The following is a 22,242-nucleotide window of genomic DNA, read 5'->3' as shown; positions in this document are numbered from 1 at the left end:
AATAAGTAAAATTCACCATTTAGCCCGAATTAGTAACGCCTTATGTAAACAATGCACGCGCTATTGAGCCAATGATTGACGCCGCGCGATGTGACGTCACGTGTCGAAACAGTCATCTGTTACAGAGATATTAGAAGATCTCTGTGAAACAGATTGAAGTATCATCATTCTCACCTAATTAGAACTATAGTTATCGTGTCCCAAAGCATCAACCAATCAAATTGCTTATCTCTGCTTACCCTAAGCAGAAAATGCTCATCTTCGAAATTCATCAAGGCATATATTGGCCTAATATTAATAAACATCTACACCAAGTTTGAAGATTCTAGCTCTATTAGAAGGAAAGCTAAAAAATGTGACATGCAGACAGACAGACAGACGGACGGACGTCTGGAAGGACAGGGGCGACGGCATAATACCTTCACGTGAAAATGTGGGCGTATAAAAAAACCAACCAAACTCCAGCGTGATTTTGGTCTCGATGATCAAAGGGAGACAACGACGATATAGTTGTACAGATTTTATGCACGGCATTTAATATTGTCAGCGATTATTCGATGCATTACAACTGGGACACAATAAAAAGTCAAAGCCAAAAAGTCAACATTGCGATTAAATATAACTTCTTGTTTCTTTGTATTTCTCTTCTTTATAGTAATTATTTTCAGTTTTATAAAAAAAAAATTGTAAAATTCGCGAGAAGTTGCACAAATGTAAAAATAAAATGAAATGGGATTAAACGCCCTACTGCTTCGTTCTCTGACTGGACAAAAGAAGACGGGTCTATGAGGGAAATTTTGCACGGACAGAGGCGCTATATAAGGCGCAATGGCCTACTGATATCACCTCGGTGGAAGCGGACGTAAAATACAACTAACACTAACTAACTCTTTATCGAGTACCATTACTGTCAAGGGACCTTTTACGTGCTCGCCAATGTGTACACGTGATGTCTTTTTCGTCCCATCCGAAGGACCACACTTTGTCCCTTGTCAGAGTTGCACACACTGACAAAGTGGGGGTGGGGGAATTAGAGCTTTGTAAAAATACCAGGTCCGTAATTAGAGGAATAATTGCACGTGTGTATAATTTCATATAGCTATTGTATTTAATGTCAGTAATGTGTTTAGGAATATTGGTTCGCGGCATGAATAGACTTCAATCACAATGGCACGGTAATTTATCACAATGCGAGTTCATAACGGTTAGTTTTGTTCATTCACCGTTAACAATTGAAGCCATGTAAAAGCATAAACATAGGGAGGACAATAGAACAGCTATTACCTGTGTTCACGTGACAATGGTCATTAGCTCTCGAGATACCAGACGTATCGCTATAGTCCCGTTATTATAAAACGACTGGATAAACAGGTATTGTTTGGTATCTAAGCACGCCGTGATATACGATATGATTTATTAACTGTTTACAAGGTTAAGAAAAAAACATAACTGGTCGTTTGTTAGTCTACATTGTAGTATCTGTATTATTATAGAGAGAAAAAAAAATAATATGGAGGATGAAAAGAATCCTGTGGCAGAAGTCTCAGAAACAGCTGCACAAAATCCTGGCACTGAGACGCAGAACGGCATTGAAGAGAGCGCAGTAGCAGACGACAATCAGAAAGAAGGAAACGGAGATCCTGAAAACATGAATGAAAATATGCCAGTAGACATCCAAGCGTCGGATAAACAGGAAAATGAAAAATTAAATGACGAAAACAAAGTTATGGATGAAAATCCTGAAGAAGTAGTGGATGTGAACCAGTTTGATTCTGTTTCTAATGTAAAATCTCTTCCAGATCAAAATAAATCTATCTCAGAGACAGAATCTCAGAGAAAAAAGGATCCAATTTCAGTGGAAACTTCGAAAACGAAAGTCAGAAAGCCCAAGAAGTCGATCTATATTTCCTACTCTCCTGATGCCGGATATCTGGAACGAAAGTTTGTTTCGGAAATTGTTCGTCAATTGAAGGAAAATAACTTAGGGGATGATATTTGGTTCGACAAAGATGAGCAGAATACAGATAGCCCATCATGGTTCTCGCTTAGGATGGAAGCCACTGAAAAATGTCGAGCGGTTATACTGATTTTATCAGAGAGCTACTTCTCGTGTCCGGTATCTGTTTACGAAGGAAAAACTTTGCTGGAACGATTGAAATTGGAACCAAATTGTGTAAAGGTCTTTCCAGTTCTTTATTCATCGATTGACAATAATGACATCATCAAACAATTCGCTCCAATCATGAAGAGACCTGTTGATCTTACAAAAAGACATTTAAAGAAAAGTGTCGCAGAAAAAACGTCGATCGTTATTGGGGAAATCATGGAAGAGATAGAAAAATTTGGATCTTTAAATTCGACCTCAACTCCTCTCTTCCGACCAGATACGGAAATGTCTGGAGAATATTTGAACAAGAAAATTTGTCAGTGGACTGTTGGTGATTTACAGGAATGGTTGTTCAATCTTGGAATCAAGGAATTTTATTTGCAGAGTCTGGCTGAGAATATGATTGATGGGTTCCTTTTAATGTCATTGACGGATCACGACATGGTTCATTATTTGGGAATAGACAGTCGTGTCGTGCGCAAGAAGATCATGCAGCAGATTCTATTGACGCTAGACAAAGAACACAAGCAGGCGGACAACTGGCATCTACGTGCCCGTGCTCAGAGAATGAAAGAAGATCTGGTTTATTTAATTTACGACCCCGCAGATGTTCGATTAGTGCAGAATATTAAAGCTGATTTGAGAAGAAAAAATCTTCAGGTATTTATTTTAAAATTTATGCTAAATTATTCAAAACATTTATGCTAATTTGATTTTAAAATTGAATCTAAATTAATTAAAAATTTATGCTAAATTTATTAAAAATTTATGCTAAATTTATTAAAAATTTATGCTAAATGAATTAAAAATTTATGCTAAATTAATTACAATAATTAATGCTAAATTAATTACAATAATTAATGCTAAATGAATTACAAAATGTACATGTATGCTAAATGAATTACAAAATTTATGCTAAATGAATTACAAAATTTATTAACAAATTTATACTAAATTAGTTCTAGAATGTAAGCTAAATTTATTTTAGAATTTACGCAAAATTAATTTTATAATTAATTAAATATTTTTAAAAATTTGTCCCAAATTTTTCTAAAATCCATGCTACTTTAATACTAAAATTAACTCTAGATTAATGCTAAAATTAACTCCAGATTAATGCTAAAATTAACTCCAAATTAATTAAAACATTTATGCTAATAAGGCATACTTTCTATTGATTTTATTGTCTACGAATCATCATTTAACAATCCATGAACATCAAGGTCAAGAAGGTACTGGTATTTCATTATAAAAGTAAAATATGGTTTAATGTCCTACTTTGCTGCACCAACTGGATGCAGCGTCCCATAAGGGAAATTCTTCTTCTCAAAACTTTCCCTCATGGGAAACTGCATGGAGTATGCTCGTCTTTATTAGTTGGTGCAGAAAAGTAGGATGTTCAACTTAATTAAGCCCTATTTGATTTTTATATTTTATAATGAAATAACTGGTGAAAAGCTGTTTATAGGCTTATATTGTATGCCTGTCTGCATTAGCCTAATTGGTGCCGAAAAATAGGACATTAAACCCCATTTCATTTTTATATTTAATAATGGAATAACTGGTGAAAAGCTGTTTATAAGAGTAATTATAGTATTATGTGAACTGCCTGTAATAACCGTGAGTTATAACCAATAACCCACGGTGAATAGTCAGATCACATATTGATTATTAATTATTAGGACAGGTTAATTATAAAATAGCTAGAAGTAAACAAATAAAGTGGGGGACCCTGCAGGACTAGATCACAGCATCCAGTGCGAATATTCTTAAATTGTGAATCCATTTGAATTCATGGTTTTTTTTTAGCTTCATCACTTTTGCCATTATCAGGATCAATCTTAAAAAGCTAAATTATTTTATTTTAATGTCCGCTGAGGATGAAAAATATTGCAACTGATTTTGATCTTCATGTATTATGTTTAATATCATCAAAGTGTTCTTAAATTCAGAGCCGGAGTGGCTCAGTGAGTAAGACATCGGCTCGCTAACCTGGAGGTCCTGTGTTCAATCGAGAGAAAGTTCATCAGGATTTTCCAGCAGGGTTCCCCCATGTCAGTGGTGGAGGATAGAGGGCCAGACGAGGGACAACGTATTGTTGTTTGGATTGAACGAAAAATCGAGGTCCAATGAACACATTGGTGTGCACGTAAAATAACCCTAACGTCCTACTGTTCTGCTGAGACTGGGCTACTGAAGACAGGCATATGCCATACAATATGCTATGAGGGAAATGCTGTGGCCTACTCTTATATAGATTTGTAACTGCCAAGGGAATTCTTTAAGTACATGGCAATGTGTACACAGGACCTCATTTTTTCATACCATCCGAACGACTATACATAGTCTCTTGCTAGGCCCTCTTTCCTGTACCACTGACATGAAGGAACCACACAGGGAAATCCAGATGAATGCTAAGTGAATTAACATCTTACTCACTGAGTCACCACGGCCCCTTCTCAGGATCGAACACAGGACCTACTTGTTAGTGAGCCAGTACCATACTCACTGAACCACTGTGGCTCCAGTGTTGGGATGTACAAGATACATGCATACTATATTTGTAGCTTAAAATTACGTTCTTTGCTGTCCTGTTTTTTGAGAAACATGAAAAATCTTCTTTAATCTGAGTAGTTTCAGTGAAGATACCTTACCGTGTACAAACTGGGAGATTTGATGATATATTTGGACTAAAAACATATTCAAACTAATTAATTTATCAAAAATTTGCTCCAAATCCCTCTCAAAACGGGGATCACGTGGCTAAGTGGGTAAGACGCTGGCTCGCTAGCCTGGATTGGCCAAGAAATTTCATCCAGATTTTCCAGCGTGGTTTCCCCTTGTCAGTGATGCAGGACGGAGGGCTGACAAGGACAGGCTGCCAATTAGTGACCCCCGTATATTTTTTTCCTGTATGCGCTCCATGGATGTTTTTCATGGAATCCAGTATTTTTCTAGTAAGATTGGATGTCTCCACTTCCCATACATACCAAAATTACCATACATTTATTGGAAATAACCACCCGATAAATACTTTTCTGGGAATGTATCTTTAACTGTTATGAAAATCAGACATGTGATTGAACTTTCACAATTGTAGTTTGCAAGAGATTAAAAAAATTAATTTGTTAGACAAGCAAGGCTTTGCAATGGTACCAATATTGGCGTGTTTATAAAAGGGGAAATCTCTATATAATTCAGTATATTGAATATTCTCCTTTAATATATGAATGTTCTTTAACTGTTATGAAAATCAGACATGTTCATGATTGAACTCCAATAATTGTAAGTTGCAACATTAAAAAAATTCATTTGTTAGACATTGCAAGCAAGGCTTTGTAATCGTACCAATATTGGCATATTTATAAAAGGGGAAACCCCTATATAATTCAGTATTTTTAATATTCTCCTTTAATATATATATATTTATGTATATTATTCTTAAAGTAGATAAACTCGATATATTTATGATTATAGAATGATCTATAAGAAGACTTGAGATGTGTTATAATCATAAATATATTATAGTTTATAAACTATATCCTGGTGTTTATCAGCTATATATGTTTATTATATATACCACTTGAACCACAGTTTAAATATACATTATGCAAGAGCTAAATCTGCCTATTGCAGGTCTTTCTTTAGGCCATGAAATGTTATCTAAATTATTAATTAGACATTAATTAACGTGACAAGACCATAATCAACTCTCGATGGCATCGCTAGCCTGCGATCTTTAGTGGATTATGAGCTGATTTACTGCATAACTTTCCTTCACGATTTAACGATTAAATAGATAATCGAGACTATGCTGTTTATCGTACTGACTTTAGTAATGATGATCGAGGCTAGGCGGAAATTTCAATCGCTTAGTTCTTGATTCACAGTGGATCAATTTGAATGAAATTTTCAGCAAATTGCCTTTACATTATCTAGTTTTTAACTATTATAGTGAGAACTGCCAACTCGTTATCGAATCTCCCATAATGTATCTTTTAATATACAATAAATACAATAAATTATGGGGCGCCGTTTGTAAATTAATTATTTAGCTTTTTATATAGCAAAAAACACTAGATTTAATTTAAATTTATATATATAGTTAAATCTCGACTTTTGTGCTAATTTTTCACTTTTAATATTTAAACTAAAAATACAAAAACTCAATATTTAACATAATATATATAAATATATTTCTTGATTTGTCTCTATTTTCATATTTAATATTTAGCATTGAATATTAAGACCAAAACAAGAGATTTGATGATATATAAATATTTAGCTAAATATTTAGTTAAATATTTAAACATTTAGCTAAATATATATTTAGTTAAATGTTAAAATATTAAGTTAAACATTTATATATTTAGTTAAACATTTATATATTTAGCTAAATAATATATATTTAGCTAAATAATATATATATATTTAGCTAAATAATATATATATTTAGCTAAATAATATATATATTTAGCTAAATAATATATATATTTAGCAAAATATTTATATATTTAGCTAAATAATTATCTATTTAGCTAAATAATTATATATTTAGCTAAATAATTATATACTTAGCTAAAATAATTATATACTTAGCTAAACAATTATATATTTAGCTAAACATATAGTTAAATTTTCAAAGCGCAACCGTACCACGCGGTTTGTAAAATAATTATTGTTGTAAGCGACTTCACACTAAACGATGACGTAGTGTACAACTTTCCATTGACTGCACAACACAGTACTATCACAGAGTAAAAATGCCTATTGTGCCAAGGCTCACGTGTCGGGTACACGTCATCATTTTATGCGCAGATTTTTGTGTCGCTTACGATAATAGAAATATTGGCGGGACCACAAATATATATTTAGTTAAATATTTATACATTTAGCTAAACATATATATTTAGCATGATATTTATATATTTAGTTAACTGTTTATATATTTAACTAAATGTTTATATATTTAGTTAAATGTTTATATATTTAGTTAAATGTTTATAATGTTTATATATTTAGTTAAATGTTTATATATTTAGTTAAATGTTTATATATTTAGTTAAATGTTTATATATTTAGTTAAATGTTTATATATTTAGTTAAATGTTTATATATTTAGTTAAATGTTTATATCATAGGTTCCCAACCTTTTTTGGGTGGCGACCCCATTCCAGACCCAGGATCAGATCGCGACCCCTCGAAGAACGAAGTCACATTTTATTATGAAACAAAATTATCATTCACTTTTATTATTGTTTACTTATTAAAAGTCTGATAACAAATTATTGATTTTTTTAATCAGTGTGATGGTTGCGCCTGTTTTTCAGAGGCCAGGTTTTCAATGCGTGGCTCAACGCCACTCAGTGCAAAAATCATGCCCCTTTCTATTTCAAGCCGGTTCCTAAATTTTGTTTTTATCACAACCATTGTAGAAAATGACTGTTCGCATAGGTATGACGACTGGTACGGCATGAGGAGCCGTATTGCATTCTTGGATAAACGTGGATAGGATTCAAGTATTTTGCACCAGTAACTAGACAAAGACAAGGACTTGTGCAGTGATTTAGCTCCGGAATCCTGCTGCAGACTCACGAGCTCCTCTTGAGCGATATCATCATCAGTGATGGCGTCTAATGGTGCACTGTATGGGTCTCGGACCAGGGTGAATGACTGGACGTCGAGCTCGGGGAAGTAGTGTTCGAACTGATCGATCAGTGACTGAAGATGTTCAGTGATTTCCTCAGAAAGCGTACGATAAAGCACATTGATCCGTTCAAAAATGTCACTCAAATAGCACAATTTAGCATGTCAGTTACTGTTCTAGCATTTTTTAAAAAAGTTCTCAGACAAGTCCGCGACCCCACGAAAGGTGCTCGCGACCCAAGTTGGGTCACGACCCAGAGGTTGGGAAACGCCGGTTTATATATTTAACTAAATGTTTATATATTTAGCTAAATGTTTATATATTTAGCTAAATGTTTATATATTTAGCTAAATGTTTATATATTTAGCTAAATGTTTATATATTAGCTAAATATTTAACTTTAGATTTTTCAGTGATTTAGTATTTAGCATTTATACCTACGAAAAACAGCACATTTAGCTATATATTTAACTAAGCGATGTGAAATCAAGATATAACATTTAAAGTTTTTCATAGACCAAAAACTCGACTTTTAGCTACAATATTTTTTGATATTTACATATATGCCATTTTTGTTCTAATATTTATCTAAATATATATATTCAGAGTTAAATCTAATGTTTTTTGCTATAAAAAAAAATAATTATTTTACAAACGGCGCCCCATAATAAATAAAATATAGAACTATAGATCTATTAATGCAGATTTAAATATATGTATACTGGGCAAAGTTTTGATATATATTCCCCTTGACCACCGTTTAAACATGCAATAAATAAAATATAGACCTATTGATCTTATTAATGGAGATTTAAATATATGTCTACTGGGCAGTATTTTTGATATATACACCCCTTGACCACAGTTTAAACATACAATATACAAATTGATAAGTATAAATGAAATATAGTATCATAAATCTTTTAATCCAGTCCAAGGGTCAGAGCTCAAGAGATTTTTACCCCAAACCAGACACAGATTAAAACTAAGGACACATTTTAAAATAAAGATCTTTTATTTACATGTACTTTGATAACATGCCTATAACTAGCTGCATTATTATTGTCAGTTGGAGGAATTGGTTAGCCAAATCGTTTAAAGCGAGAAATTCATATTTTCTAAGAAAGTCAAAACATAATTATTTCTATGTCTTTTGCTCAATAGGTTATCAACTCACTATTATACCATCATGGGCATTATTTCCCACCCTTAAAAATCATTGACACAGGAAATAATAACACAATTACTCACCTTGTTTTCCTATTACCTCCATGGAATAGCTATGTTCAAACGTTCGAATTTGAAGCTGAAAATGATATTTTTGCCAATTTCTCAGCTGGCAATAGTGAATTATAGGATTAATAGGATTATTCATTAACAAGGTAGGACTGTTTATGGATACCATCTATTTTAAAGCTTTATTTTAATAAATTTTAAAAGTATAACTTGAAAATATAAAATTGTAGCTTTAAAGGTGTGCATTTAAGATAAGGTCTGTGATTGTGTCAAGTGGTATGGTGTTGATTCCCAGCTTGTATGTGCAAAGAGAAGGGTTTTCTCCAGGTCCTCCGGTTTCCTCAGACTGCTAAAGACCCATACACGCAAGCATATTACTGAAGTAAAATTGAACCACATATTAACCCCAAAATGATTGTGTCGAGTGGACATTAAACTTCATTTCTCTCTATCTCTTTATTGTCAGTTGAAAATTTTGGATTATTTATTAAGTTGTTGAAAAGCAGTCATAATAAATGCATAATTCACAGTATTTTACAGCCAGGGATTATTATGTATAGTATATTTATCTATATATCATAGTAGTTAACAGCCAGGGATTATTATCCATGGTATACGTGTGTATATATCACAGGCAGGTTCATGTAACCTGTAATATGTATTAGCATTATCTATTTAATAAATACATAATATGTACATACATATGTACAAAGAAGGCCTACTTCTACCTATAATATACGTAATATATCCATACATACATAGTAAGCTTACTTATAATGTACACAATGTATAAGTATTTCTTTAATCCATGTGACAGGTGGAGATAAGTATGTAATATGGTTTGACACTATTTACATGATATAACAACACTGGCTACTAATGTTTAAATATACCCCAGTATCTCACAATATACCCAAATACCCCAGTAATATCGTACTACAATATACTCATATACCCGAGTAATATTTACAATATACCCCAGTAATATTTTACAATATACATATATCCCAGTTATACACAGGGTATACCCCAGTAATATCTCACAATATACCCAAGTAAAATCTTACATACTCCAGTAATATCTTACAATATACCCCAGTAATATCTTACAATATATTGAATATACCCCAGTAATACCTTACAATATAGCAATATATCCCAGTAATATCACACAATATATCCCAGTAATATCACACAATAATATACCCCAGTGATATCTCATAATATACCAATATACCCCAGTGATATCTCACAATATACATTGTACCAATATACCCCAGTGATATCTCACAACATACCAATATATCCCAGTAAATATAACAATGTACCTCAGTAATATCTTACAATATACCCCAGTAATATCTCACAATATACACCAGGAATATCATACAATATACCCCATTAATATCACACAATATACCCCAGTAATATCACACAATATACCCCAGTAATATCACACAATATACCCCAGTAATATCTCATGGTATACCCCAGTCATATTATACAGTACGATATACCCCAGTAATATCTCATGGTATACCAATATACCGCAGTAATATCACACAATATACCCCAGTAATATCTCATAGTATACCAATATACCCCAGTAATATCACACAACATACCCCAGTAATATCTCATAGTATACCATAACCAATATACCCCAGTAATATCACACAAGATACCCCAGTAACATCACACAATATATCAATATACCCCAGTAATTTCTTACAATATCTCACAATGTAATCCAGTAAACACCTCTTATTAAAAAAAAAATTAAGAGCCTTTACATGTTGTAACCAGGATATTATTCTTTAATTCCATGTTAATGATAGTTATATATTATATATGTATAAGTGTAACATGGTGTAAATATATAGTGTAGTCTTTAATCCTTCATAGAAGATTGTGTATATAAATGGTACAATAGTTGGATAATATCTATGTATATAAACACCAACTAGCTATAGTAAGAGTTATACCTTTGATATAGGAGAGACCCCGTGACTCAGTGAATAGAGGCTCTGGTTCACTATCAAGGTGGTCCCTATCTTCAATAGAAGGCTTGCTCTCGCTTTAACTACGTACATCTTATCAAGGCTTTCACGTAATACCCTGCATATTTCGGCACTAATTTCAATTGGGTACAAGCCCAACTTGTGAGCCTATCAGATTCCTGGATCATCGCGAATACCAAGTCTCACGCTTTCAAGCTAAAATGTCTACCTGTGATAATCGAGTTGCAAAGTTCAAGGTTCATTCAATGTCAAGGTTTCTGTGGAGGTCGCAATGTCACAACCTCTGATTGAATGCTACTGCTCACGTGTCTGTAGATAACATAGCTATAAGTTCGGGAATTGTGAAGTAAACAAGCAATGGCCAGATGTTGTGAAACTTGCAGTCTGGTGTTGGCCAAGAAAGTAAGGACAAATTTCCAGTCATTCTTGACAGCATTCTGCAAACAGAGATCCATCTATTTCATTCCTCGAGAATAGATCTCTACACTAAATGGCTACCATATTCAAAAATTAGTGGGGGATCACGTGACTAAGTGGGTAAGACACTGGCTCGCTAGTCTGGAGGTCGGTTGTTCGATCCCTGCATTGGCCGAGAAAGTTCATTTAGATTTTCCGGCGTGATTTCCCCTTGTCAGTGATGCAGGACAGAGGGACAGAGGGCCTGACAAGGACAGCTGTCTAGTCGTTCGGATGGGACGAAAAACCAAGGTCCTGTGCACAAATTGGCATGCACGTAAAAGATCCCTTGGCAGTTGGAATTCGATATATAAGAGTAAGCCGTAGCGCCGCTGCCCGGGCAAAATTTCCCTCATAGCACACTGTATGGCGTATGCCTGTCTTCATTAGCCCAGTTTAGGAGCAAACCAGTAGGACGTTAAACCTCATTTCATTTCATCACGATTTCCTGTATAGACAGCCACCCTCAGGGCTGGATTACTTTTGGAACAGCAGAATCTGCCCAGTACAAAAATGTGCCCATTGAGACTTTCCGGCTTTGTGCAAACATTAGCTATATTGTTATTTGTGACTGTGAGAGATTCAAATTGGTGATCATCATTAATAAAGTTGGTGCAAAGTCTTGGTTGTCAATTTTTACGTTTAATTATTTTTCAAAAAATGTATTCAAATCCATTAAATATCTCAGGCTAGCGATGGCATCAAGAGTTGATTATGGTCTGCATAAGTTAATTTATGTCTAATTAATAATTTAGATAACATTTAAGGCCTAAAGAAAGACCTGCAATAGCCGAGAGAGAGAGAAATGGGGTTTAACGTCCACTTGGCACAAACTAGGTCATTTCGGGACTAACATATGGTTCAATTTTATTTTAATAATTCGCTTGTGCGTAGGGGTCTTTTAGCAGTGGGAGGAAACCAGAGGACCTGGAGAAAACCCACGAGGTTGGACAGGCGACCCTCCTCCTTGTCACGCACAACCGGGTATTCGAAACCACGGCATTTGACTCAATGACAGGCCTTATGATACAGCGCGCAGGTGCTAACCATTCGGCCATCCCCCCCCTGCAGATTTAACTCTTGCTTAATGTATGTTTAATGAGATATTAATTTTAAATTTAAATTTTAGGTAATCCACCATGACGGTCAGAAATTGGGAAAATCTAAGGAAGAATTCCTGCGAATAAATGGACCGCAGATTGCTACAGCTTCTCACGTTGTTGTGGTGATGACGGAAGCAGCGACGTTGTCACCGTTTGTATATCATGAAGCTCTGTTTGCTGATTGGTTGGGGAAGAAATTGGTGACCACTATGTTCAAAAATACCTGGCATAAACTTCGACCATCAGCAAAGGCTGTTTTAGGTAAAAATCTATTTTCTTAAAGGTCCATACCAGTTACTGTAATACAAAAAGATAGAGAGAGAAATGGGGTTTAATGTCCACTCGACACAAAGTAGGTCATTTTGGGACTAACATATGGTTTAATTTTATTTCAAAAATTCGCTTGCACGTAGGGATCTTTAGCAGTGGGAGGAAACATGAGGACCTTCTGTCTTCTGATCTAACGCGCAGACGTTAATCAATCTGCCACCCAACCCCCACACATAAAGATATGATAGCAGGCAACAAAATAAAATCCACGGATGTCTCCACGTGAATTTTTAGGTAAATTAAAAGCAGAATCTGTATAATATCATTGGGCAGTAACTCAATAAGTAATTATCAGAAATTGTTGAATTTGGATATAATTCGTTGCTTCACGAAAATTAACCATACTTATAAAATTTAAGAATGGACAAAAGGACGAACTGGGTCGTCATCTATGTCATACTTGATTGGTGGGCAGTAGAGATGGTGGGGTGGGGTGGTATTGTTTCTACCAGCCTGGTTTGATAAAAGTTCATTCTGCTGAACAACTCGTGACTCTCTTACCTGTTGGTGCCAATAATTTTATTATTTTCTTTTACAAAATATTTTTTTCCAACTAGCAAAAACAATTCATGAAGTATACCATTTTTTTTTGTTGTTATCCAGGTGATTGTCCAGCTATAGATTTTGAGAGTAAATTGTACAGTGAGAGTCTGGATGTTCTTGAACATCATATTAAACCGTTACGACGTGTGCCTGGAGTCGTACTAGAACAGGCTTACTTAAACAAGATGGCCGAAGGTCTGAAACCATTTCACGAAATATCCTCCACAGGAAGTAAGTTTTGAAGACATTTTTTTTTCTTTATCAATAAATTTGTATATCTTTGAACAGTGTACATAATCCATTTTGAAATATGGCTCAGTTATTGAAGTGCTGGATCTCTAACCAGGAGGTCCCAGGTTCGATCCTGTTGTTAGCAGGGAAAGTTCCTCAGGATTCTTTGAGCATTGTTTTCCCTTGTCATTGGTCCAGGACGGAAGGCCTGGCAAGGAACAGTATGTGTCCAGTCATTTGGATAGGAGGAAATGAAATGAAATGGGGTTTAACGTCCTACTGTTCTGCTCCTAACCTGGGCATACGCCATACAGTGTTCTATGAGGGAAATTTTGCCCGGGCAGGGACGCTACGGCCTACTCTTATATCAAATTCCAACTGCCAAGGGATCTTTTACGTGCACGCCAATATGTACACAGGACCTCGGTTTTTTGTGCCATCCGAATGACTAGACAGCTGTCCTTGTCAGGCCCTCCGTCCTGCATCACTGACAAGGGGAAACAACGGCAGAAAATCTGGATGAACTTTCTCGGCCTTGCATAGGAGGAAAAACTAAAGGCCAGTATATACGTAAAACCGCCTGGTAAGTTACAATTATGAGTAGACACTGCAAAGCATATGTCCGTCATCATAAGCCTGGTTGGTGCTAACAAAAAGTAGGATTATAATAAACTCTATTTTATTTCATTTATTTTGGAATTGAAGTGAAGGACATCATTTCATTTAATGCTTGACATTTTATGAAGTTCTGTGATCTTTCATACCAGAGTTATCCTCTCTTTGTCAAAAACCTTGTGAATATGATAGAGGCTACATTTGCGGAAATATCAAATTTTGTCAACATCTAAGTTTTCCTTTTGGATAAGCTGCTGTCACTGGGGTAGTCACATGTATCAAGTCATAAAGGGTTAAGATTCACAGCAAATTTCTGTTGCATTTCATTGTCTTATAAACCCTTTTTTTTTCTCTTTGTTTCAGATGGCATCAGAAATTCTTCTTCTTCGGCCTCAAACGAACCTCGAGTGTTCATCAGCTATCATTGGGACATGCACACGCGCGTTGACGAAATACGACAGGCACTGGAGAAAAATGGATTCTTGTGTTGGGCAGATATTAATTTACCGAGAGGTAACAGTAGCAGAAGCAGTCGGGCAAGTTTAAGCAACGGGAACAACAGCTGTGTGGATGCCAGCAGTGCAACGTTACAAGGCCAAATTCATCGCAATATGAAAGATTCAAAGGTGGTTCTTTCGTGTATTACACCAAAATATCTCCATAGTGACAATTGCAGCAAAGACTTAACATTAGCGGATACTTTTAATAAACCGATTATCCCCCTTCTTTTACGATTTACTCCAATTGACAGTGCCCCATTACCAGTTCGTAAAATTTTATCGCGACACTCTTGCGTGGATTTGAGCAATGAGCGTCTGTATAAACAAAACATCAACGTCGTTTTAGACAAAGTGAAAAAATTAGCGAGTCCACGATGAAATGCCGAAAATTATTGTCAAAATGAGAGTGAACTAACATTTACCAAAATTTGTGAAGAAAATCTCAAGGATGATATTTTTCTAATTTGCTCAAATATTTTTTACACAATAAATAACAAAGTACAACAAAAAATGTTAGCTATACTAAGAAGTGATATCTGTTGTTCCAGAAAGCATATTCTGTCTCCTGCATGATACTTCTTATAGTTAAGTGGGAGTGAAAATGAAAACCTCGTCATGAGATCAGAGTTGATTAACTGTCCAGTACGGTGTCCTCAGATTTAAATTGCTGTTGACCACCCAAAGGTTGAATTTTTGGAACCATGAACTAGGCCTCAAGTTCATATTCATGTTAAGGGGAACAACGCTGTTCAAAAAATGCTTAAGCCTCCGCCAATTCAGGTATGATCAACATGGAACCTGACAGACATGTTCCTGGGACAATTGGGCATCGATTGAGTGATTTGGATTGTGATATGACATCACAATTCCAAGATGGCAGCGATGAAGTCATTCTCAGTTCCTGGTCCACAGTTGGCTACGCTCGTCCTTTTTTCATTCCTTTACGCTTTAATAGAAAAGTTAGAGCAATCAATACAATAAATTTATCTTTACGCTTTAATAGAAAAGTTAGAGCAATCAATATAATAAATTTATCTCGGATAGTGTTTTTAGTTTTAATTTGTTGTTCACCGCCCATGAATTCTTTCATTGGACTGGAGTGAATGAAGTTCAAGGTCTCTTAGGGTAAATACAGCAGCCATTTTGGTTGTTGAAATATCAGAACAATTAATCTAATAAATTTATCTTGGACAGTGTTTTTATTTTTGACTTTTTTTCTTTGGACTAAGAGTGAATGAAGTTCAAGGTCTCTACAGTAAAATGCAGCAGCATGGGTGGGACCTCGATTTTTTATCCCATCCAAATGACTAGACAGTTGTCCTACACCATTGACAAAGGAAAACCACGCCTGAAAATCCTGATGGACAGTCTGATTCATGTGAGAGAGATGAAGCTTAACATCCACTCAACACAAAAAATGCAATTTTGGGATTAAAATTGTATTTCAATAATTCGTTTAAGAATTGGGCAGGAGACCCTAATCCTTGCTACCCCAGTGAATCACCACAATTATAACAATTCTATGGCTAGGGTTTTAGATTATTACCGGTAATTTACAGACACCCATGATATTTTACAGAAAGCCACCTTCCCGGGCCCTCATGCTGTGACGGCATTACCGTCAGGGAATCCGGACCCCCTTCCGTTTGAATCCAGTTCAACACGATTTGGGGTACTGAAAAAAATAAACAAATAGATTATGTGATCAAAAAATTTCTTTTTGACGCCTGATGGTCAAGGTTTTTGTTATGTCAGTTCTGAAGTGACCTCCCTAGAGAACATACATCTTTCAAAAATTTTCGAGCCCGGGGGAAGAGCCCCTTCCCAACCTTCCCTAAACCCACCCATCCCCGCAGAGTTGCTTGTCCAAGGGCCCGCTTGTCGCGGACTCCAAGTCAGCCATATCACCCCTGGGAGATATATTGGGTTCACTCACAAGGGTTAAAATGCAACACAAGAGAGAATATTATTTGATTTTTTGACTGATTTTATAATGATTCGGTTTAAACATACTGGTGAATGATTTATTATGAATCAAGAGTATATATATTGATTGATTGATTATGATATGGTTTAATGATCAGATATAACAAAAAATAATAGGTACAGTAACAAAATTATAAAACTACAAATTGAATTACAAAGAATTTAACAGGGAGATAAGATAACACTATAACCCAGGTATCATTTAATATTGTGTATTTAGCATTAATTTATTTAAATTTCATTTAATATCAAAATCATTTAAAATAACCAAAAATCATCTAATTTTTACTTGTGTCCAGTTTAAAGCTGACCTATCTATTTTTATAATGTACAAGTGTTAAATTTCTTGATCACTATTCAAATATAAACAACCCAATTGATTACTGATGTATAATGAATAATTTTTGAACAGAGGTAAGGAAATTAATTGCTTGTAAATTGGACAATCATTATCAAAATTGAATGGTTAGCATTAAACTGGACACAAGTACAAATTACATGATTTTTGGTTATTTTAAATGATTTTTACGAATTTTCAAACAGAGTTTTGATATTGAATGAAAGTTAAATAAATTAATGCTAAATACGCAAGATTAAATGATAGCTGGGTTACAGTGTAAAGAGAGTAGAATATCATTGCAATCCTTCTAATTATCTCCCTTGTCATCTTGTGTTGTCTGGATAACGAGAGACCTTTTTCACATCGGTACAACTAAAATGTCATTGATTTGAGTGTACTTGTGATATCATCCGTGCACCTGTGTTCACGCGTTGAATATGTTTTGCGCTGGTTTCTCATAATCGTGTATACAGACATGTTTCACCGTGTGTAAAAGGAAAATGAAATGAAATGGGGTTTAACGTCCTACTGTTCTATTCCCAGTGGGCTAATGAAGACGGGCATACTATGAGGGAAATTTTACCTGAACACAAATGAAATGGGGTTTAACGTCCTACTGTTCTGTTCCTAACTGGGCTAATGAAGACGGGTGTGTAAAAGGAGATGTGAATGAAAGCGTAAATAGACATAATATATTCGTTTTCGTACCGATGTGAAAGCTCTCTATCATATTCATCAAAGAATTAAACCTATAGCACTTGGTACACCTGGACTAACAATCCTAATTATTGTAACGGTTTATCAAAATATGAATATATATGCAAGAATACATGAATAAAAACAAGAAAAGGCACTTGAATATTTATGATATATAATATATATAATAGCACTGAACAGTATAATCATATATAAACAATGTATGACAAGCAAGGAACCAGACTGGGCTAACCCACCTGGACTGTTTTTCTGAGAAAAGGGGATATTTCAAAGGCATACTTTGTTTCTTGAAAAACAAAAATGGCTGTCATTTTTTTTGAAAATGTTGGTTATAGCACTATCGTCCTAAACAGAAAATAATCAATGTCTATCTATCTAAAAACGAAAAAATTAAGTCTTATAACCCTCTCATAGGTGTTACCCCCGCAAGATCTATGTCTATACTATTCCTTTCTTGTTACCTCCGACATTGATACTAGTGCATCAAACTGATCGTCAGTTGACAAGCTTTTTACTAACCCCGATAGTAATTTCCCCTAATCCACTAAGAAGCCATCCCTGGTAACCCTGAAGGGGTCCTCACGAACGAAACTAGTCAGTGATAACGGGATAACTGGGTCTTTATAGCCTTTCTTATATTTGATCTCTTAAATTTATCAGAATTGTAAATTCGTCCGGTTTGGTTCCTACTCGTCACATGTAAACATTCAATCCTCATTAACATCAGTGACGAAAGCATAATAATATCCATGATGTTTTATACAGGACTGGTTAACAAAGTAAAATATAAAAGATGTGATCAACCAGTGCCACATATTATGACAAGCAGACTAGATTAAAAAGCAGCATAACGTGATAATAAAACAATGCAATATTTCAACAACGAACTGACAATAACAAAACATTTACGCCACATATATTACCTATATCAATCAATGAAACCAAACTTTTACCTTTCGCCATTCCATGAAAGCTTTATCAACTAAAAACAATCTTGCTGCTCCCAAAAAATAAAATAGAAAATTGTTCCAAACAATCAAAATAGTGTAGAAAATTGTCCCACACAGTCAAAATAGTGTCACCACGGTCTGTCAGGGCCTTATAATTATCTTTCTATGGCTGAATTAATTATAGGTTACCTTAACATTGATATAATATCTTAGAGCATAGTCCTCTTAACGAGTATTCTAAGAAGAATGTATGTTAATGGTAATATTTTAATACATGTATATAGTTAATATTATAAGCTTATAATGGTGACAATAGTATATAAATTCGCCCCACACAATCAAAATAGCATATAAAATAGCCCCCTCACAATTAAATGATTGATGCATAGAATCTGGAGAAGGTACTTGAGCTAGTTTTCCATGGTTACAATAGGTTGCCAGGCAATGATACAAACACTCAAAGCAGGTCGTCCAAGTGGTCTATAATTAAGTTAAGTGAATAAAAAGCAAACTATTTATAATGTTTAATATCAATAGCAATTGACAAGATTCTATGACATAATGAAGGGCCATAACTCTAATAGGCTTTACAAAGTGATCAAGGACAATAACTCAAGAACTTCTTATCAAACATGGATTGATGGGGTAATGGCAATATACGACTATATAAGAACAAGTGAGGCGAAAGAGTACAACATTTTCCTAGCAAATCAACTCTTGTTCATTCCACTAGAGAGCTTTCTGTTGAGATTCATTTTTGCTGGCACCCATTGAAAAGAACTTTTCTTAGGACGGAATGCATCGCAGGGGTACAATCTATTAACAGTATCCAATGATCAAGTTGTATCAACAACAGCCACTGGCCAAGTACTTTCAAAAGTAGCCAATGGTCAAGTAAATTAAGTTCTATCAACTGTAGCCATTGGTCAAGTTCTATTAAAAGTAGCCATTGGTCAAGTTCTATCAAGAGTAGCCATTGGTTAAGTAGCTCAAGTGCCATCAACAGTGGCTAATGGTTAAGTAGATCAAGTTCTATCAACAGTAGCCATTGGTCATGTAGCTCAAGTGCCATCAACAGAAGCTAATGGTCAAGTACTATCTAAACAGAAAACTGAGCAATGGACAACAGGATTGCTAATAAATTATATTTAATATCACATTTTCTTCATATTGCATGCATCCGAAAACATCACAATTTTCCCCGTTAAAATAAAACAAATGAAGTTTTGAGATGATGCAAGTTCTTTTAAGTGTTTTCTTCATCCTCATTTGTGTCACCTCCCTGACTAAAATTCAGCGTCTGCTGTCCGCGATCAGGGTTGGGCATCCGGAAAATACGGAAATTCTGTGTGATATCCAGCTGACTGTAGAAGAAAGAAGGAGAAATAATTCATTATTAGTTATAAATAATACTGTTTCCATTTAAAACTAGAAACATAGCCATCTCTGCTGTGCATCTTAACCCTTAACCGGTTGAGGTCATTCTGACGTCATGACGTCAAGTGGTCAGGCTAAATAAAGGCTGACGTGAAATATTTTGTATGCCTATTTCAATCGACTACTGCCGAATAATTATAAGTGATAGATTCTTGACACCAATAAAAATGTTGAAGGGTATAAGTTGATCTATAATTTGCAAATCATTCTAAGTCCTTTTCATCAGAAATATCGTCTTCAGAATCGGTGTCATTGATATAATCTGAGTCGGAATAATTCATAAGTATTTCAACCACTTCGAGCGTCTTTAGCCTTCCCGATATTGTTAAATTACGTTTTTCGTCAAAAAATGTTGAACAAAGACATGTTTTTCTCAATGCACTTGAAAAGACAAGTTCCTGTCTGACACGCATGAGTGGCCATATAAATTAAATACGAAACTAAATACTCAAATGCGGCTTATAAAAAAGGTTCTTGCTGTGGTCGACTTTAGTCGACCGTGACCACTTAGCTGTATAACGTTGTGTTGATTATAGTCGACAATGACCGGTTAATAACTGGCTTTACTTTACCCTTTTTTTTTTAACCAAGTACATTCCTAGGTCATTTCGGGACTAACATATGGTTCAATTTTATTTCCATAATTTGCTTGCGCGTAGGGGTCTTTAGCAGTGGGAGGAAACCGGAGGACCCGGAGAAAACCCACGAGGTTGGACCTATTGTTTTGTACCAAGCATGCTAATGCTGATGGGGCATATGCCATGATCGCCACAGTGGTAAGGGTTCTTTTACATGAACACAGGACAGTCACTGTGAACCAAGCGCCTTACGCACTGAGCCACTATGGGTTTAATTATTCACCAGTCACGATAACCATTATGAGTAACAAATCAACATCCTAATTAATTCATGGGTAATAAACAAAAATCCTGAACATCTAAGAAGCATTTCTGAAGCTAAAATGGAACCTGTTTCATACTTGAACCACAGAATATTCCAATCTATTTTTGGTCCTCATCTGATGAGAATAAATTGAACTTACCTCATATCTTGTGGTGTTAAAAATATAAATTGTCTCCCTTTTTGTTCCTTAGCAACAACCATCATCATATCCATACTAATTCTCCTGTTTACCATATCCTGTAGAAAGACAAACATGAAAACTCTCATATCAATGGGGCTAATTCAGTTTCCTGATTGTGCATTTTTCAGACAGTGTATATTATTCCACAGCTTAAACCACTCTTAAAGATGCATTATGCAAGATTTAAATAAATGAAATGAAATGAAATGGGGTTTAACGTCCTACTTTTCTACTCCTAACCTGGGCTAATGAAGACGGGCATACGCCATACAGTGTGCTATGAGGGAAATTTTGCTCAGACAGCGGCGCTAGGGCCTACTCTTATATCGAATTCCAACTGCCAAGGGATCTTTTACATACACGGGACCTCGGTTTTTCGTCCCATCCGAACGACTAGACAGCTTTCCTTGTCAGCCCCTCCATCCTGCATCACTGACAAGGCAGAACCACGCCGGAAAATCTGGATGAACTTTCTCGGCCAATGCAGGGATCGAACATCCGACCTCCAGGCTAGCGAGCTAGCGTCTTACCCACTTAGCCACGTGATCCCCAAGATTTAAATAAAGTTCAAAAATCGATAATACAAAATGAATATATTGAAAATTTCATTCAAATTACTTTATTCTAAGCGAAGTTATTAGTGTTTGTATTTTTGACAAGATGTGTGCAATGATTGTTTATTATCGTAAACATGGTACTGGTTATTCAAGTCTTAGCCTCACTACTCCATTTTCAAATAAAATCATTAAATAGCCGAACTGTTCTAATCTACTTTAAATCAGGTTATGAAGGCAACACTTGTCACATGGCAACACTTGTCACATACTGTTTTGCTCCTCTGGGGCTAATGAAGATGGGCATACGCCATAAGGGAAATTTTGCCCGGCCAGCGACACTACAGTCTACTCTTATTTTGTATTCCAACTGTCAAGGGTTCTT

General features: G+C 35.1%; 2 protein-coding genes across 4 annotated transcripts in view; one reads left to right on the top strand and one right to left on the bottom strand.

Moving 5' to 3' along the window:
* Nucleotides 1–1,360: 1,360 nt before the first annotated feature.
* LOC126818596 (uncharacterized) lies at nt 1,361–15,985 on the top strand. Its single transcript, XM_050546082.2, has 4 exons — nt 1,361–2,767; nt 12,597–12,831; nt 13,504–13,674; nt 14,653–15,985. Exons 1-4 carry the CDS (start codon nt 1,511–1,513, stop codon nt 15,165–15,167), a joined length of 2,178 nt encoding a protein of 725 aa, XP_050402039.1. The 5' UTR covers nt 1,361–1,510; the 3' UTR covers nt 15,168–15,985.
* A 2,420-nt stretch (nt 15,986–18,405) lies between these two features.
* LOC126818583 (structural maintenance of chromosomes protein 6) overlaps nt 18,406–22,242 on the bottom strand; it is a 30,659-nt gene continuing 26,822 nt past the window's right edge. For all 3 annotated transcript variants that reach the window (XM_050546051.1, XM_050546052.1, XM_050546053.1), the window contains exons 26-27: nt 21,262–21,359; nt 18,406–20,146 (exon numbers count right to left, since the gene is read on the bottom strand). In XM_050546051.1, the coding sequence (XP_050402008.1) occupies nt 20,029–20,146; nt 21,262–21,359 (216 nt within the window). In that variant the 3' untranslated portion in view covers nt 18,406–20,028. The remainder of the gene's footprint in view (nt 20,147–21,261; nt 21,360–22,242) is intronic.

Source organism: Patella vulgata, chromosome 4 (assembly GCF_932274485.2).
Source record: "Patella vulgata chromosome 4, xgPatVulg1.2, whole genome shotgun sequence".
Classification (NCBI taxonomy): domain Eukaryota; kingdom Metazoa; phylum Mollusca; class Gastropoda; family Patellidae; genus Patella; species Patella vulgata.
Note: the sequence above shows the minus strand (reverse complement) of the source record. Positions and strands in the feature narration are given on the sequence as shown.